General features: G+C 35.8%; 1 protein-coding gene across 1 annotated transcript; it reads right to left on the reverse strand.

Annotated features, from left to right (window-relative positions):
• Window positions 1-2,501: 2,501 nt before the first annotated feature.
• LOC104216509 (uncharacterized) lies at window positions 2,502-4,587 on the reverse strand. Its single transcript, XM_009766565.2, has one exon. It carries the CDS (start codon window positions 4,439-4,441, stop codon window positions 2,618-2,620), a length of 1,824 nt encoding a protein of 607 aa, XP_009764867.1. The 5' UTR covers window positions 4,442-4,587; the 3' UTR covers window positions 2,502-2,617.
• Between the last annotated feature and the right edge of the window lie 12,622 nt (window positions 4,588-17,209).

Below are 17,209 nucleotides of genomic sequence, written 5' to 3' on the forward strand. Positions count from 1 at the left end.
TACTTGTTTATTCCCTTTATCTAATCTAATGTATGCTACTTGCTTTCATTAGCGTGCAAAGATGAAAGAGTTAGCCAGGCAGCGTGCCTTACAGCTACAGAAAGAAGAGGAAGAACGAAGTAAACAACAGAAAGCCAAAGCTCTTGCTAAATTGGAGGAATTGAATCGCCATATGCAGGCAGGTGATGCTTTGTCTCAGAAGGCTATAAAGGATTCGTCACCTGATGTTATGAGGCAAGATCTGGAAGGCTCCTCACCCCCTGAACCAGTGGTGCCTAGTATCAGTACATAAACGTGGGTGAGGGTGAGGTTTTGGGAGAGAGAAACGTGGGAGGGGTGGGATATACGGTACCTTGAATTAAGGAGGGATATACGCTGCATTAATTGTACCCTTAAAATACACTATGGTATAGAATTGGTAATTTGGTATACTAAGTGTAATTAAGTCAAACCTAAAACATTGAGAGTAATAAGCTTTCCTATGTGGCATAGGAATGTAAAAATTCTTTTAATATAAATGCCAAGTAAAGTGAACGGAGGGACTACGGACTAAAATCCAAATTTAGCAATGACCATAAGACTAAAGTGTCATTTCCTAAATAATAGAACACAGATGCGCGTGTGTATAAATTAATATAATCTGCAACTTGATATTTTGGCATAAAGCGAGTGGTAATAAGAATAAGTCAACTAACCAACTTAAGAGCAAATAGTTAAGAGCAAATTTCATGAAAAACATACACCTAATAGGAAATTGTACAATATTTTGTACCAAAACATGCAGATACACCTGGAGAAGTTAGCTGGCACGTCAAGATCTAATTATAAACAATGCAGATACTTGCTTTTCATTCTGATAGTCATTTATTTTCCTTGCAGATAATAATAAAGAATCAAATATGAAATCTTATCTTCATTGAGAAAATGTCATAATAAGAAGTTAAGGTGAAATCACAGCTTTAATAAGTCATTATTTGGATCATTGAGCACAACATGTTTTTCAGAACTAGTGAGACCGGAGAATAAAGGGGCATTTCAGCAACTCACTTACCTTTTCATCATTCAAGTTAAAACTGCAATTTTCCTTGGCTTTAAAGGAATAAAAAGCATTCAGCAACTTTTAAATGGTAACATCAATATGCATATACTTGCAATGTCCAGAGGCCCACAAACTCTTCAAGAAATCAAAACTTGCAAGTAATAGCTTATAAGTTTACCCGTATAACTCATCTGCCTTAACTTGTAGCCGTATTGATGGCAAAATGGATAAAAGAAAATAGTTGTCCCCCCATATTATTCATTAAAAAATTGGTTGGATTATGAACTTTTTAAAAAAACGGGTCAAATATGGATAAGAACCATATTATTCATTTAGAAAATGGATAACTAATGAGCTTAATTTTTACATTTGTAAAGCCTCAAATTGGGGTTCCTCAAGTTTGGGAGACTATGAATTCTCCCAAAAGTGATCATATTCAAGAAGCCATATTATCCGTCGGTTAGCCCATTTTTTATCCATATTAAATATGGGTCAGGTCAGATAATTTATCCGTTTTTGCATTACCCGTTTTCGACCTGCCCATATCCGACTCCACCTGCTTGTTTGTCACCCCTACTTGTAGGTGATCATTTCTATTGGTCTGGAAACAAAAGGTGTTTCTTGCTTTCTTTGCCCTTTACATGGGATTGAAATGTCCTGTCCACCCTTTCAACTTTTTTTTCTTCTAACCCTCAGATTTCTGAAGCTCACTAATCCGGATTCGTGCCTAGTAGGGTCCATTAAGGGAGTAAAGTATTCCCTGGTGAATGGTTCTCATTCACAGTGCATGACCTTTTCAAATTTCGATGGTGACAATTAGCATATAAACCAAGCTCAGTATGAACTACCTTGTGCAGTGACAAAGAGGGCTTCAGCATTTCACTTCACCACACGGAGGGAGTCACAGAGAAAATCCACAGACTTTAATATAATGCAAATATGGCACTCCAAGCAAAGTTCAGTGGCCAGATACCACTGCCCCTTGAAGAAAGTATTATAAGATCAATCGAGCCAAGCTATTTAGTACTAGTATTCTTTAGTGCTCCATCAGTATGCATGCTCTTAAAAGGTATTCATGTCACAAATTTTATCCTACTATAGCTTCTGCGAGATTGACGCTTTTCCAAAACAATCCAGCTACCTGTTCCATAACATGCAATTCATTTAAAGTTCCACCAGGTGATGGCATTTTACCATCAAAACTGCACCAGCACCTTGAAAATGAAATCTTTTACCAGCTTATCGATGTTCCTACATCAATTACCTACATAATATACACTGATATCAAATTTCTTATTCTATTTGAAAGCATAACATCATGACACATTGGCCCAACATTTTTCTGTAGTTAGTTAGTGTGCCTTCACCTATATTATATGGCCTGATCAGTTCAACACAACATTCCCTGCAAAACAAAATTAGCACCCAAACCAGCTCGGAGGGACAATGACCTTTCCAGAAATTTCAGAAAATGAGTAGTAATTGGAGTAATTAGAGCCACAACAAACTGAATTCCAACATAGTAAAACAACATTTTGGTGTTCCAAAGAATAGATGCAAATAAATTAAGACGAAGAATCAAACTTGATACAACTGGTTTTTATAACTAAGGGTCCAGTCAGAATCTGCAGAAGAAACTAAGCCACCACCTTCAGTCCATATGGACTCTGCACATAAATTAACTTCTGGGGGAGGAGCCTTTGACTTTCCATTCCGAAAATGCTCGTGTTTGTGCTCTAGAAATTCAGGAGACTGTAGACCACTCTCTGGTAAAAGATCATTTTCTTCAACAAGATTTGTATTTGCATTAGCGTGACAATAACCCCCGTTTTCATCATCTGATAAGCATCTGCAGCAATCTAAATCATCCGTCTCAAAAATCCGACTCACTACTCCATCCCTCCATGATATCCTCATTTGAGATTGTGATACATTATCTAACGTAGAATCAGAAACCCAGGAGGTACTGGTAAACTTAAAAAGCAGATTAGGCTGATCCCAAGCTGATGTTGTCTGAGTCGTAGGTGATAAGCTTGTTTTCTGAAGACATTCTGCCACTGAATCAAGTTCAGACCTAAAGTTCTTTCCACGATCACCTGAATGTAACCATGAGAAGCCACCACTCTTGCCTGAGCTCGATTCTGATTTGGGGGTTTGAATAACATTCCCACTGCTTAAAGAAGCCGTAGAGCAAGGAGAATTCTCTCTAACAAGACTGCATGAACATTTCCACTCATCCGGGACTTTTACATCATTACAACAAGATATAGCTTGGGGAAACAAATTCCTCTCCCGCTTGTCATATGACGAATCTTTAAGTTCAGAACTTCTTGGAGAGAGCAAAATAATCCGAGCTTTTCCACCACTTCGTGCCACATCCTGATTCACACTATCACTGTACTTTCCTCTGTGACGTACTAAACCAAAAGAACTACCAGAACATGTTGAAGTTGAATACGGCATTTGAGACGTGGCAGATCCCGTCAACATTCTAAATTCGCTTTCAGAATCGCCCTCACAAACGTCATTATTCTCGCGGCGTGGAGATAGAAGCCAATGCATAGAAGCCTCGGCAGGCAAAGGAATCAAAGAATCCCTACTACACTTACTATCCTTTGAGCCACCGGCTTTTTCGCAGTCAACTAAAGTTCCTATAGTAAGAATACCTCTAGGCTTACATTTTCTTTTATCACTGACACCAGAGAGAACATGGCCAGCAGCATAACAAGGTGTTGCAGCTGAAACCAACACATTTGATATCCCACATTGTATCTCAGGAGACACTGAAGCCTCAATTGGAGGTGTTTTCGTAGTATTACTACTAGTTGCATTTGAGTTCTCTCCTATATTAGTATGATTTACTAATTTACCAAGAGGAGTACAATTTGCATAACTAATTAAATTACTATCTAAATCCAAAAGCTGAATATGCTCACCTGAACCATTTCCTCCCTCCTTTTGCTTCAAACTCTTCCCTTTAACCCCAATCCTTGCTGACCCAAATGCTGATTTCTTCACAGGATTGCTCAACTGAGAATAAAGATTTGATTTTTGGGAGGTGGTTTTTTTCCCAGATAGGAAAGGTGGGATCCTTTTGGGTTTTTGTGAAAAGGGTCTTGGTAAATCATTCTCATTGGTGGATTTAGATCTCAAACGTGAAGATTTAGGCACTGGATTTGAAGTTCCGTATAAAAATTTGGGCTTTTTTTGGAGAGGAGTTGTGTAAGAAGAAGAAGATGATGAGGAAGAAATTGAATTTGAAGAGATGGACATGGAAGAGGAAGTTGAACTACACTTGCTTTTACATTTTGGAATAACATTGAGATCTTGCAAAGGGCTTCTCTTTTCACAACTCCATTTCTTCTGCTTTTTCTTCTTGTCTGTGTTGGAATTTTTCTCCATTTTTGATTTTGTGATGACAGTAATGGTCTGTCTAATTGGGACCTTTTTTAAATCAGTGTTAACTGAATGGAGAAACAGTAGCTAGGGCATAAGATTGAGGTTTTGTGTACTGTGAAAATGGTGGGTTTCAAACTCAGAAAAAGAGGATTTGTTCTTTTGTGTAACGTCTATCTTAGATCCTGAACTCCGCTTTTGTCAGTTTGTGACAGTGCCTTTCGGACTGGCCCATGTATTTCCTGGGCTGGATGTTGTACGTTTTCAGCAATATACCACTCAAACAACAATCAAATAGCCTTTCATCTAATCCCTTAAATCAAAAATAATCCGCAAATATATAATATATGTATAATTCATGTATCACATGTATAGGGCAAAATATATTGACAATCCCTTAAAGTTATCCACACTTTTCACTTAAACATTCCATATTAAGTTTGTTCCATTTGAACACCCCAACCACAGCTCAAATATGTCTGCTAGATACGATTTGGTGATATGGCATTATGCGCGTCGCACACTTCTTTAGAGAGCGTGACATGTATGTATAATGCTATTGCTGTGGGTCCCAAAGAATAAGTGCCAATAAAAAAAATCAAAGCAACTTTTTTTTGTTTCACCTAATCATCTTGTTACACCCCATATTTGCGTGCGTGGAAGTACGACATAAGTAAAGTGATGAAAGTCCGGAAATGAGATATTATATTCCGTATTTTCACATGTTAAAGCGCCGTCGTACGTTAAAGCTTCGTCATAAGATTAATCGACGTAAGTTCGGGAACGAGATTTATTTTGGGATTATAAGTATTACACTATTTCAAATAAGTGATAGGTAAATTCGTGAAGATGAGAAGGGAAGCGAGTCACAGAAAATAAATTTTCGTCCAAGTTTGGCATGTTGGGATAAAGTACGAGCCGAGCGTTAATACACGATATTTATGGACTAGTACCATACAAGGTACTACATGGCCATGATAGTAAGGTGTATAAGGTATATTGAAAGTGAATAGTATTTTAAGTAATTTGAGATAATTCTTAATTGTGTGGATAATTGGTTAATTATTGAATTAGTGGGATTAATAAATTAATTAAGATATTTGGTGGATAATATTAAGGGAGGCACTACCCCTCAATGTGGCAGCCAAGAATTTTATATGAAGGTGACTCTTGAATTCACATGAAATATGGTAAAGTTTGATGCATTTTGTGGCCAAGTCTTGCTAAGTGGGGAGAAGGGGGCACACTCAAATATTAAGAGAAACATTCCTAGTTCTTAATGGAATCTCTACAAAGCTCAAGAAAGGTTCAGCAAAACAAAGTACATAAGCATTCATATATTTCCATCTTGGATGAGATATAACGTGACTACTATTTACATAGCAGAAACACAACATCAAATGGATATAACTTCAACATGAATTTAAATTGTAGTAGCAGCCAACGGTCACCCAATGTTTACCAACTTCAAATTATTCTTTAGCAAATTAAGTTCACTGCTGCAGTGAAGATTTTTATTCTTCAACCAAAATCCAACGAGATTTCTTAGCACACTAGCAACATGAGATTTTGCGATTCTAAGGGAGTACGGTGCAACCTTTTCTAAGAATATCATAAGGATTTTTCCCTACTCCAGGTATGTTAAGGCTATCCCTTCTTTCTTTTTGGCATGATCCAAATAATACAAATGAAACGAGCAAAATACGCAACTTTCATAAATGACTCTATTCATAGAAATACTAGGGGTATCTATATTCTTAATTCCCCACGTGAATTATTAGTATATCTTCTGTGCATGAGTCTCGGAAAAATACGTATTTGATAAAGTTTATCCGAAAGGTATATTGATTTTTGTGGCATTCCAAAAAAAATTTATTAATGTATTTCATATGCATTTCATGCATTTATACATGCACATTAACCCATGACCAAATGGCGTTATATATGCGTGTGTGTGTGTGTGTATATATATATATATATATATATATATATATATATATATATATATATGGGGGATATGGGAAAGGTTATGGCGTTATATATGCACCACCACTTGATCAGCTGGTATACGTTGATGATTTTGCCCACAGTGGCCAAGATGATATGATGGGACGCCCTCAGAGGCTTGATGATAATATAAACCCACGTACTTATGCACGACATGATATTCATATGCATTTGCATGAAACTATAAGTATTTCATGATTTACAGAGTTGTCCTTACTTACAGGTTGAGTCATGTACTCTATATTTCTTCCATGTCTTTTATGCACTTATTTATGTGCCTTACATACTCGTTACATTATTCGTACCGACGTCCCTTTTGCCTGGGGATGTTGTGTTTCATGCCTGCAGGTCCTGAAAGACAGGTCGAGAGCCCTACAAGTAGGCTATCAGCTCAGCGAAAGATGTTGGTATGCTTCATTTGCTTTGGATTTGTTTGTTTGGTTAGTATGATTTAGACGTGTATTGTTTGGTATGGAGGGACTTTGTCCCGACCTTTATAAAAATTATGTATTCTTAGAGGCTTGTAGATAGATGTCATGTGTGTAAAAGATTGTATGGACTTGTCGGCCTATGTTCAGTGTACAAGTGGTTATTTTGGTCTTATAGGCCCGTATGTCTTACGTATAAGTTGGTATTATATGTTGTATTCTACTTAACTCATGGCAGCCTTCCGGCTCAGTTATCTATGATAGTATGACATAAAAAGATATGTTATGTTGGTACTCGATTGAGTAAGGTACTGGGTGCCCGTCGAGGCCCATCGATTTGGGTCGTGACAAAAAGTGGTATCAGAGTAGTTCTGTCCTAGGGAATCTACAAGTCGTGTCTAGTAGAGTCTAGTTTATGGGTGTGTCATGCACCACACTTATAAGCAGGAGGCTACATGGCATTTAAGACTGTCACTCTTTCTTCTTACTCTAGATTGTGTGATAAAGCTCAGTTGTAAAAATTCAAACTCCTAAATTTGATTTATTCGTAACACGATGATACCTATATTTAGAAAGACGATCAATAAGTGATATAGTTGTGGAAATGTTGAGTTAGAGGAACTCAATTTTGCATCTTGCTTATAATGAGTAAATGTGAGGTCTTCAACAGATTATGCGTGTACTAAAAGGTGTAAGGTTCTTAATAAAGAGCTTTAAGGAAGGAATACTTATCCACTCATACGGTAAAAAGGAATAACAGGATCGGAAGTTAGACACAAGTTTCAACAAGTAAAAAAAATCAAGGTGAATAAGGGAACGAAGTACCCACTTAATGAAGATTATCGGTATTTACAATTCAAAAAGAAAAATATCAGCGTTTTGATTTACCTTCAATTGTAAGAAAGGTATGTACAATTGGCCACATCCATCTCATTTATGCCCTATATAAGCTAACATAAGTAGTACAAGAGAAAGACGGATAGCAGGATCCGGCTAGGGTTAGAGTGACCCAAAATGGTGGATAGATTATTTGCATTTCCAAAGGATAAAGTGCTAAAAGATCTCCTTGTGAGACACCCCGATGGTGCACTCTAAAATAGTATAGCTAGCTATGGGTACTACAAGGATAGGCACTGGAAGCCTGAAAAGGATAAATATCATCTTAGTATGACTCCCTTCCCTAGTAGAGAGATAATGTTAAGCAACCCGAAGAGCCAGTGGATGGAGCAAAGGGGAGCTAAAAGCAAAAGAATATCATATCGGTAAGTTTTTCAGAATAAAGTAATAAACAGAAATGATAGCAGGAAATAAGAAGAGAGTGTATTATGAGTAAGATGTGATACATAGATGACAACGGTAGATCAAGACAAAAAAATAACAATATTACAGAGTTTGTAGTCAAGTGAAGGAAAAGACAAGAAGTAACAAGCCTTGAGACAACAAAAAAGTACAGGCCATAAAGTCATAACCTCATTTCGAGAAACAAGTTCGTGAACAAAAGGAAAAGTTAGACCCCCAAAGTAATACAAATCAGAATGGCCAGGTGAACAGGATAACTAAACGTGAATTAAGGACTGAGTGATTGGATAATAGTCAGCATCATCAGAATTTCAGATTTTGTCCCGGCATTAATAGAATGGACAAAGAAGAAAATTCATGAGAAATTCAGAAAATGGTCATTTAGGAACACACTTCCCTAAAGCAAGCAATGTGAGCAAAGTTAATCTGAAGGGACTATGCGTTCCAGTTACACTAGGTGTCTCCCTCTTAAGTAAGGAAATTTGTTATCCTTGGTACAGAACGATTACCGCAAGGCGAGTAAGGGTCATCGATAATGTGAAAAGACGCCAAAGATGAAGAGTTAAAACATTTATATGTAGATCATCATAGCACTAAATGTTAGTACCCCCCCTAAATGGGGGATATGGAGTGATGTCCCATGAAGTCAGAATTAAGTGGTGCTAGTAACCATGGAATGGTAAAGGAAGAATGCAGTAAAAACGAAAAAGGAATGAGATTACACTTATTCAGCTTCTACGTATATGCTACGATTCCAGAACTTGAAGTAAACATGACGCCAAGGAGATGAAGTAAGGGTTTCAGCCCGGGATGTTATTGATAAATAAAGAGCCAGCACAAGATATAAGTTAAGACAAAGGAAATAACTTAAGAAAGACTACGCGGAGTATTGATATGAGAGTGGACCAACGAGCAATTAATAGTTGATTCAGGAAGAGTCTAGTTATGGCTAGACAAGAGGATAAAGACAAATCAGCAGATCAATGTAAGATAAACACGGGGAACCCCAACATAGGGAATTCATCCTCGCAGTTATGACATTGTAATACTTGAGATATATTCGTATAAGAGTTGGGGAATTTAAAAAGGTATTGTATGAGTATTACGGAAATAAAAGAGAATGCCACTGGGAAGACAATCAAAATATCAGTTCAGAAGCAACCCTACAAGCACAAGGGCATGGAGGTAAGTAACTACGGATAATTAGAGGTGAGGAAGAACATCAAAAACTCCATCGGGTATAAGATGTAATAAGCTCGTAGCTTTACAAGAGTCAGAGGGTCCTCCTTAAGTACTACAATGAAAGACTAGTTGAGGAAATAAGAAAGAAGGCTTCAACCTAAACATATAAACTCGAAGTAGAAATGGTCATGCAAAAACAGTATCACTACAAAAATTGTATGCACTCCAAAAGAAAGTGGCACCTACCATGGCCAATGAACGGGGAGAAAAATCGAAGGTAATTCGAGACCATATGAGTTGCACAAAAAAAATTCTGGCATGCGTGGGAACTAGGATAAGTTAAGTATACACGCAACAAGGGGCAGAAAGACCAAAAAAAAGTAATTGCGTACGTTTAAAGAAAGCTAAGAAGGAATGAAAGGAATTATTCGATCAATGATCCTGAGTTGGTCACGTTATGAACGCACTTAAGAGTTTGGTGTTTTATACTTGCAGCATATACAGCCGTAGAAGATTCTAGTATATGTTAAAAGAAAGAATTGAGCCCAGGTCATAGACGAAAGATTGAATTGTTAAAGGATTGTATCATGGATATTCCAGAATGCCCATGAAGGGCTAGGGTAATGACTAATACCAGGAGACGCAGATCGGAAGATAGCTTAAGCCTACATAAAGGCTGATTAGAAGGAAGAGAAAACTAAAGAGTTACATCAACTAAGTAAATCAGGAGTCTGAGTATTGGACCCAGAAAATTATAGACATCATGATTGAGAACATTGCATAATCACTCTTAATATTAGAGGTACAAGAGAGATAGTACAACAGCCATATTTTATAACGACCCTACAAAAAAGCCAGTTAGAAAAGTACCAGCCTCATAAGAATTCAGTACGAAGCTCCCACCGGATTATGTATGCACTAGAGGTGCAAGTATTATAATAGAGCTTCAAGTTGTGGAGGTGAATTATACTTATATGGAAGGAAGGTTATGAAAGGAATAGAAGAGGTGAGGCGATATTTTAAGGAAAATAAGGTAAATGTACGACATACGCAAATGCAAAAGGTTGTGAATAGTCCATACTATTGATAGAATGCTAGAAGTACTAGGATTTAGTATCCAGGAATGATAGCAGCATCATCAGTGCCATATTTTCTGGCCTATGGTTTTTAGGTATCGAGAGGTCTAGTTAAGAGAGTAAAGAAGAGTTAGAGACGATGTCATGTCTCGCTGGATGTTCTAGAATTAATAAGGAAACCTATGGTACAAGCAAGTTGAAGGAAGATTCCAAGTAGTATTAATAGATATGTGTAAGTCCCAAGCTAAAGTATGATAAAACGACAGAATTTTAAGAATACATGAGTAAGGGTAAGAAAGGGCGAGTGAGAAGGTGACGAGAATGGATAAGTCCTCAGGATTAAGCCATAAAAACAAGAGAGCTGATGGTTTCTCTATGTTATAAGAAGTTCAGTATCGCCTGAATGAACTCAAAGAAATCTAAGACTAATGGCATTTTGGAGAGATAGGATGTTGCCCTGGTACTAGAATAAGGGTGTAATTGTGATAGATGAAGGATGACGTTTGGTCCTTCGATTAAGTAATGATTTCATGAATTGTACAGGATTAAAATACCCATGTAAGACGAATCACATTGGGATGACAATGATATGAAATAGTGTTATGGAAGTACAGTATCGCCCAGGTGGATCAGGAAAATCACTTCAAATGTTCCATGATGCAACGTAAGCCCTAGTGGCAATGTATTACATAAGAAGTTTCAAGTTATCAATGAAAGATTGTAAATCAACATTGAGGTGGATCAACAATGGATGGATAAAAGTTATAAAAGTATTCACAAGAGCTATAAGTTATGATAATAATAAGTACATCAATCAACATTCGAGGACGAATGTTCCAAAAGGGAGAATGATGTTACACCCCATGTTTGCGTGCGTGAAAGTACGACATAAGTAAAGTGATGAAATTTTGGAAATGAGATATTATATTCCGCATTTTCGTACGTTAAAGCGTCGGTGTACGTTAAAGCTTCGTCGTAATATTAATCGACGTAAATTCGGGAATGAGATTTATTTTGGAATTATAAGTATTACACTATTTCAAACAAGTGATGGGTAAATTCGTGAAGGTAAGAGGGGAAGCGAGTCAAAGAAAATAAATTTTCGTCCAAGTTTGGCATATTGGGATAAATTATATGTCGAGCGTTAATACCCGGTATTTATGGATTAGTACCATACAAAGTACCACATGGCCATGATAGTAAGATATATAAAGTATATTGAAAGTGAGTAGTATTTTAAGTAATTTGAAATAATTCTTAATTGTGTGGATAATTGGTTAATTATTGAATTAGTGGAGATTAACAAATTAATTAAGATAATTGGTGGATAATATTAAAGGGGACACTACCCCAACGTGGCAGCCAAGGATTTATATGAAGGTGACTTTTGAATTCACATGAAATGTGGCAAAGTTTGATGCATTTTGTGGCCAAGTCTTGCTAAGTGGGGGGGAGGGGGCACACTCAAATATTAAAAGAAACATTCCTAATTCTTAATTAAATCTCTACAAAGCTCAAGAAAGGTTCAGCAAAACAAAGTACATAAGCATTCATCTATTTCCATCTTGGATGAGCTATAGCGTAACTACTATTTACATAGCAGAAACACAACATCAAATGGATATAACTTCAATATGAATTTAAATTGTAGTAGCAGCCGACATCACCCAATGTTTACCAACTTCAAATTATTCTTTAGCAAATTAAGCTCACTGCGACAGTGAAGATTTTCATTCTTCAACCAAAATCCAACGAGATTTCTTAGCACACTAGCAACGTGAGATTTTGCAATTTTAAGGGAGTACGGTGCAACCTTTTCTAAGAATATCATATGGATTTTTCCCTACTCCAGGTATGTTAAGGTTATCCCTTCTTTCTTTTTGGCATGATCCAAATAATACAAATGAAACGAGCAAAATACACAACTTTCATAAATGTCTATTCATAGAAATACTAGGGGTATCTATATTCTTAATTCCCCACGTGAATTATTATTATATCTTCTGTGCATGGGTCTTAGAAAATATGTATTTGATAAAGTTTATCCGAAAGGTATATTGATTTTTGTGGCATTCCGAAAAAAATTTATTAATGTATTTCATATGCATTTCATGCATTTATATATGCACATTAACCCATGACCAGATGACGTTATATACGCGTGTATATATATGGGAAAGATTATGGCGTTATATAAGCACCACCACTTATCAGCTGGTATACATTGATGATTTTGCCCACAGTGGTTGAGATGATATGATGGGACGCCCTTAGAGGCTTGATAATAATATAAACCCACGTACTTAAGCATGACATGATATTCATACGCATATGCATGACACTATAAGTATTTCATGATTTACAGAGTTGTCCATACTTACAGGTTGAGTCACGTACTCTATATTTCTTCCATATCTTTTATACACTTATTTATGTGTCTTACATACTCGGTACATTATTTGTACTGACGTCTCTTTTGTCTGGGGACATTGTGTTTCATGCCTGCAGGTTCCGAAAGACAGGTCGAGAGCCCTACAAGTAGGCTATCAGCTCAGCGGAAGATGTTGGTGCGCTCCATTTGCTTCGGAGTTGCTTCTTTGGTTAGTATGATTTAGACGTGTATTGTTTAGTATGGCGGGACTCTGTCCCGACTTTTATGAAAATTATGTATTCTTAGAGGTTGTAGACAGATGTCATGTATGTAAAAGATTGTATGGCCTTGTCGGCCTATGTTCAGTGTGCAAGTGGTTATTTTAATCTTATAGGCCCGTATGTCTTATGTATAAGTTGGTATTACATGTTGTATTCTACTTAACTCACGGCAGCCTTCCGGCTCAGTTATCTATGATAGTATGACATGAAAAGATACGTTATATTGATACTCCATTGAGTAAGGTACCGGGTGCCCGTCGTGGCCCATCTGTTTGAGTGGTAACATATCTTCTCTTTGCATCACATTCTGTCAGTTAACATGAAGAACTCACACCTATATTTTTTCTCCTCACATTTAAATAGAGCTAAGAATAGGAGGAAAGCTGAAAGAGAGAGCACCAGCGCAACTAGCTTATCTTCTCCATTTGTCTTTCACCATGTGAGCTTTACCAAGTTTCACTCTAACACCCAAAACAGCCATGTCTAGCAGCTTTTTTAAGTCCAAAAACGAGCAGCCCCAATACCACCAAATAACTCGCGCATAGAAGCACAAAAATACCATGGAAGTTGCACCCATTGCCATCTCCTCAACCCAAAAATAAAAAAAAATCTTGTTAGTTTATCCAAAAGTAACATGAAAAAGAAAGAAAAATCTTGTTATCTCCATCTCCTCTTGAACAATATTTGGATCTTTCAAAAGCAACAACATTTAATATTCAGAAGAAAAATATGAACAATTAATATTCCCAGAAAAAAACTGAACAGTAACCTTGTCGGCGAAACTTATTTTTTTCAGCAAAGGCTCGTTTTTCTAAACATTCACGAAATTAAACTTTGTGACTTAAATATGAAAAAAAAAGTCAGATTTACATCTCAAAAATTCCGGCGAAGCTTCATGTTTTCGTCTTACGAATTTTGTATCTAAATGACACATTTGAGCTGTGGTTGTAATGTTCAAATGGAATGGACTCAAGATAAAGTGTTTAAGTAAAAAGTATAGATAACTTTAAGGGGAAGTTAATGTGTTTTGCCTATAATTAATGTACAATCTATGTATATCGGCTAAAAAAACAAACAGTAAATTTGATAAGCTATTTATGTTAAAATCCACAAATAATAGACAATATAGACTATTAAGGCCACATAGACTATTTATTGGGGGAAATCTACACAATATAGTCGTCCCTCAAAATAATAGCGAAAAAATTTATAGTTTTTGTGTATTAATATATTTATATCTATATTATTATAAAAGCACGAATAATAATCTTGAACGACTAAAATATCTTTGAAATATCTATCGATTTTAATAACCTAAAGTATTTGTATAATTGAAGGATATAATTGTAAATAATTAAGGCTAGAATTCTATTCTGATTTAAACTGTACATACGCCTAGCAAAAAAAGAAAAAAATGTGACGGTGGAATACTCGTATTCAAATTAATTTTGGATTCATCCTACCGCACTAATCAGCTGCTAACCATCTCCTATATATAACAATAGTATAATATACAAACCAAAAAAAAGCCAAATCTGTAGAGTTTTTATTTTTTTTAAAAAGCCTTATGTTTTATATTCCAGCAGCCATTGACTTTTGTAATATTTTGCCAGCTTTTTCTAAATTATGTATTCCATAAATTTCATGTTGATAAGTCACCGGAGAATCATCACGTTGTTGGGGATGCTTGAAGATAGTATTACGGTGAATTTTGTATTCTCGATTGTTAGATTATGTTAATTCTATCTGCTTTTGATTTTTTATGTATGCATTCTAGATAAATTTTTGTATTTTATTGTGTTGCAAGGATGACTATGTTAATTTGTAGACCATAAAGCGATATTTTCTTTTAACCACCTACTGTAGAGATTATTTGAATAAATGGACATCGAAGGATGAAACTTTTGGTGCTGCAATTCTAGCACCATACTTTTAGAAGATTTGAAACGCGATTGATCAATGGAGGAAAACTGTAATTACTTTCGCTTACAAGTGGAACGACTCAAAGTCCCCCCTATTGTCCTTATATAACTTTTAGTTCTATTCTTCTATTCTCAGTATTTTATTCAAATTATATTTTAAATTTAACAGTGTAAATCCTTTTTGTACTTGAGTTTAATATTGTGGAGCATGACATTGTAATTTTATGGGTTAAAAAAAGCTTATTACTTATGCTCGGCTTTTGAATGAACTAATATTGTCGAGAATAGTTTCACCATTTTGTGCTAGACTTAAATATAATATAATTATTTTTCTGTAAATGCATCAGATTAATATATTGTTTAGTTACTTATTTGTAATTAAATTTACCTTACATATTGTGTAAGTATTTTTCAGATACTCAAACTAAACTCACTTTGACTTAGTATTTGTGACGAGAAATATTTAACAGGAAACATAGAAGAAGATTTAAGTGATATATGTATGTGGTGGATTTGAGAACAAAATGCAAAAATTGTTGGATTTGAAAAGGTAAATTATTATTATCCTGACCCTAATTTTCCTCCGTAGGATGTTGTGATGTCACCTAATCTCTAAATAAAGTAATATAAGTCTGCCCAGGCATTTACACATCGCAATCGCGAGGAAGAAACAACACTGCCCCACAGAAGCACTACACGTACGCGCAATCAGGGATGCGAACGCGATGAAGCAATACTCACAAGCACGTGATCGCGGACCATTCATAGCGAACACGGAGAAAGAAAAATGGTCGGTCACCAAACAACATAACGCGAAGGCGAACAAGGACATTAGACACCAGCAATCTACAGTCTAAAACAAGGAGAAATGGCCCATAGCCCATTCGAAATACACCCGAGGACCCAAGGATCCTTTCCGAACATACCAAACAAAAAGCGGACCTGCTCGAGGCCTCAAATCACAACAAACAACATCAAAACTACAAATCACACCTCAATTCAAGCGTAATGAACTTTCAATTTCTACAACTCGTACCAAATCAATCCGGAATGACCTTAAATTTTGCACGCAAGTACCAAATGATACATCGGAGCTATACCAAACCCCGGAATCACAATCCAATCCCGATATCGATAAAGTTAACTCCCGGTCAAATCTCTCAACCTTCCAAACCTTCAACTTTTGCTAAAATACTTCAAATCAACCTACGAACCTCCAAATTCAAATCCGAACATACGCCTAAGTCCAAAATCACCATACGAAACTAGTGGAATCATCAAAATACCATTCCGGAGTCATCTACACAAAAGTCAAACTCCGGTCAACTCTTACGGCTCAATCTTCTAAAACAAGAATCATTCTTCCAAATCATCCGAAAATCGAACTCGACCACACACGTAAGTCATAATATATAATATGAAGCTTCTCAAGACCTTAAACTACCGAACGGAATGCTAACGCTCAAAATGGCCGATCGAGTCGTTACAAGTATTTAACATAATTTAAATTTATAAAATTATCTTTAACGTAAGTGTTTCAATTTATATAATCATCTTTAGCATATTTTCAACTTGAAGAGAATAAACATATAGCTTGATTCCCTCTATAAGAGTGCCAATTCATGTAATTTCGTATTTGATACAAATTGCAATCATAGTCTCTTGTTCATCTGTTGCAATGATCACCTCGAACTCCATTTAATAATTGAACCCATATTGCTAATAAGAAAATACAGGCTCTTGTCAATACTGTTATATGGTTAAGGTGCTTCTCATGACTCTATTTTATTATTCAAATATGTATAGCTGCCACTACCTATGTTCCTTGTATTGTTTCTTGTCTTTAAATTGTTGTATTAAAAATCAGTTACATTCTTTATCCCTTTAGTATACTTTTACCAAAATACTTATCATATTATTCTTTTAACATAGTGTTTAAATATATAATTTCTTTTTTGAAGTACAATATGTATACTTTCAATAAGTTTGTAATATTCTTGAGATGTTCAAATGAGGATGAAGTGTTTAATTTGTGGTTGGCGATTGCAACTTTAACTTTTTTTTCTTTAAGTACGTTCTTTCCAGTATTGGGATTAAAAAAAATTTGTTCTTTCTTGAAAATGTATTTTCTTCTTTTTATTTATGTCAAATTTTAAAAATTGAAAGCAATTTGATTCCTTCTTGATTTCCTATTTTATTTATATTAGG

This window comes from Nicotiana sylvestris, chromosome 6 (genome assembly GCF_000393655.2).
Source record: "Nicotiana sylvestris chromosome 6, ASM39365v2, whole genome shotgun sequence".
In the NCBI taxonomy this organism is placed as follows: Eukaryota; Viridiplantae; Streptophyta; class Magnoliopsida; order Solanales; family Solanaceae; genus Nicotiana; species Nicotiana sylvestris.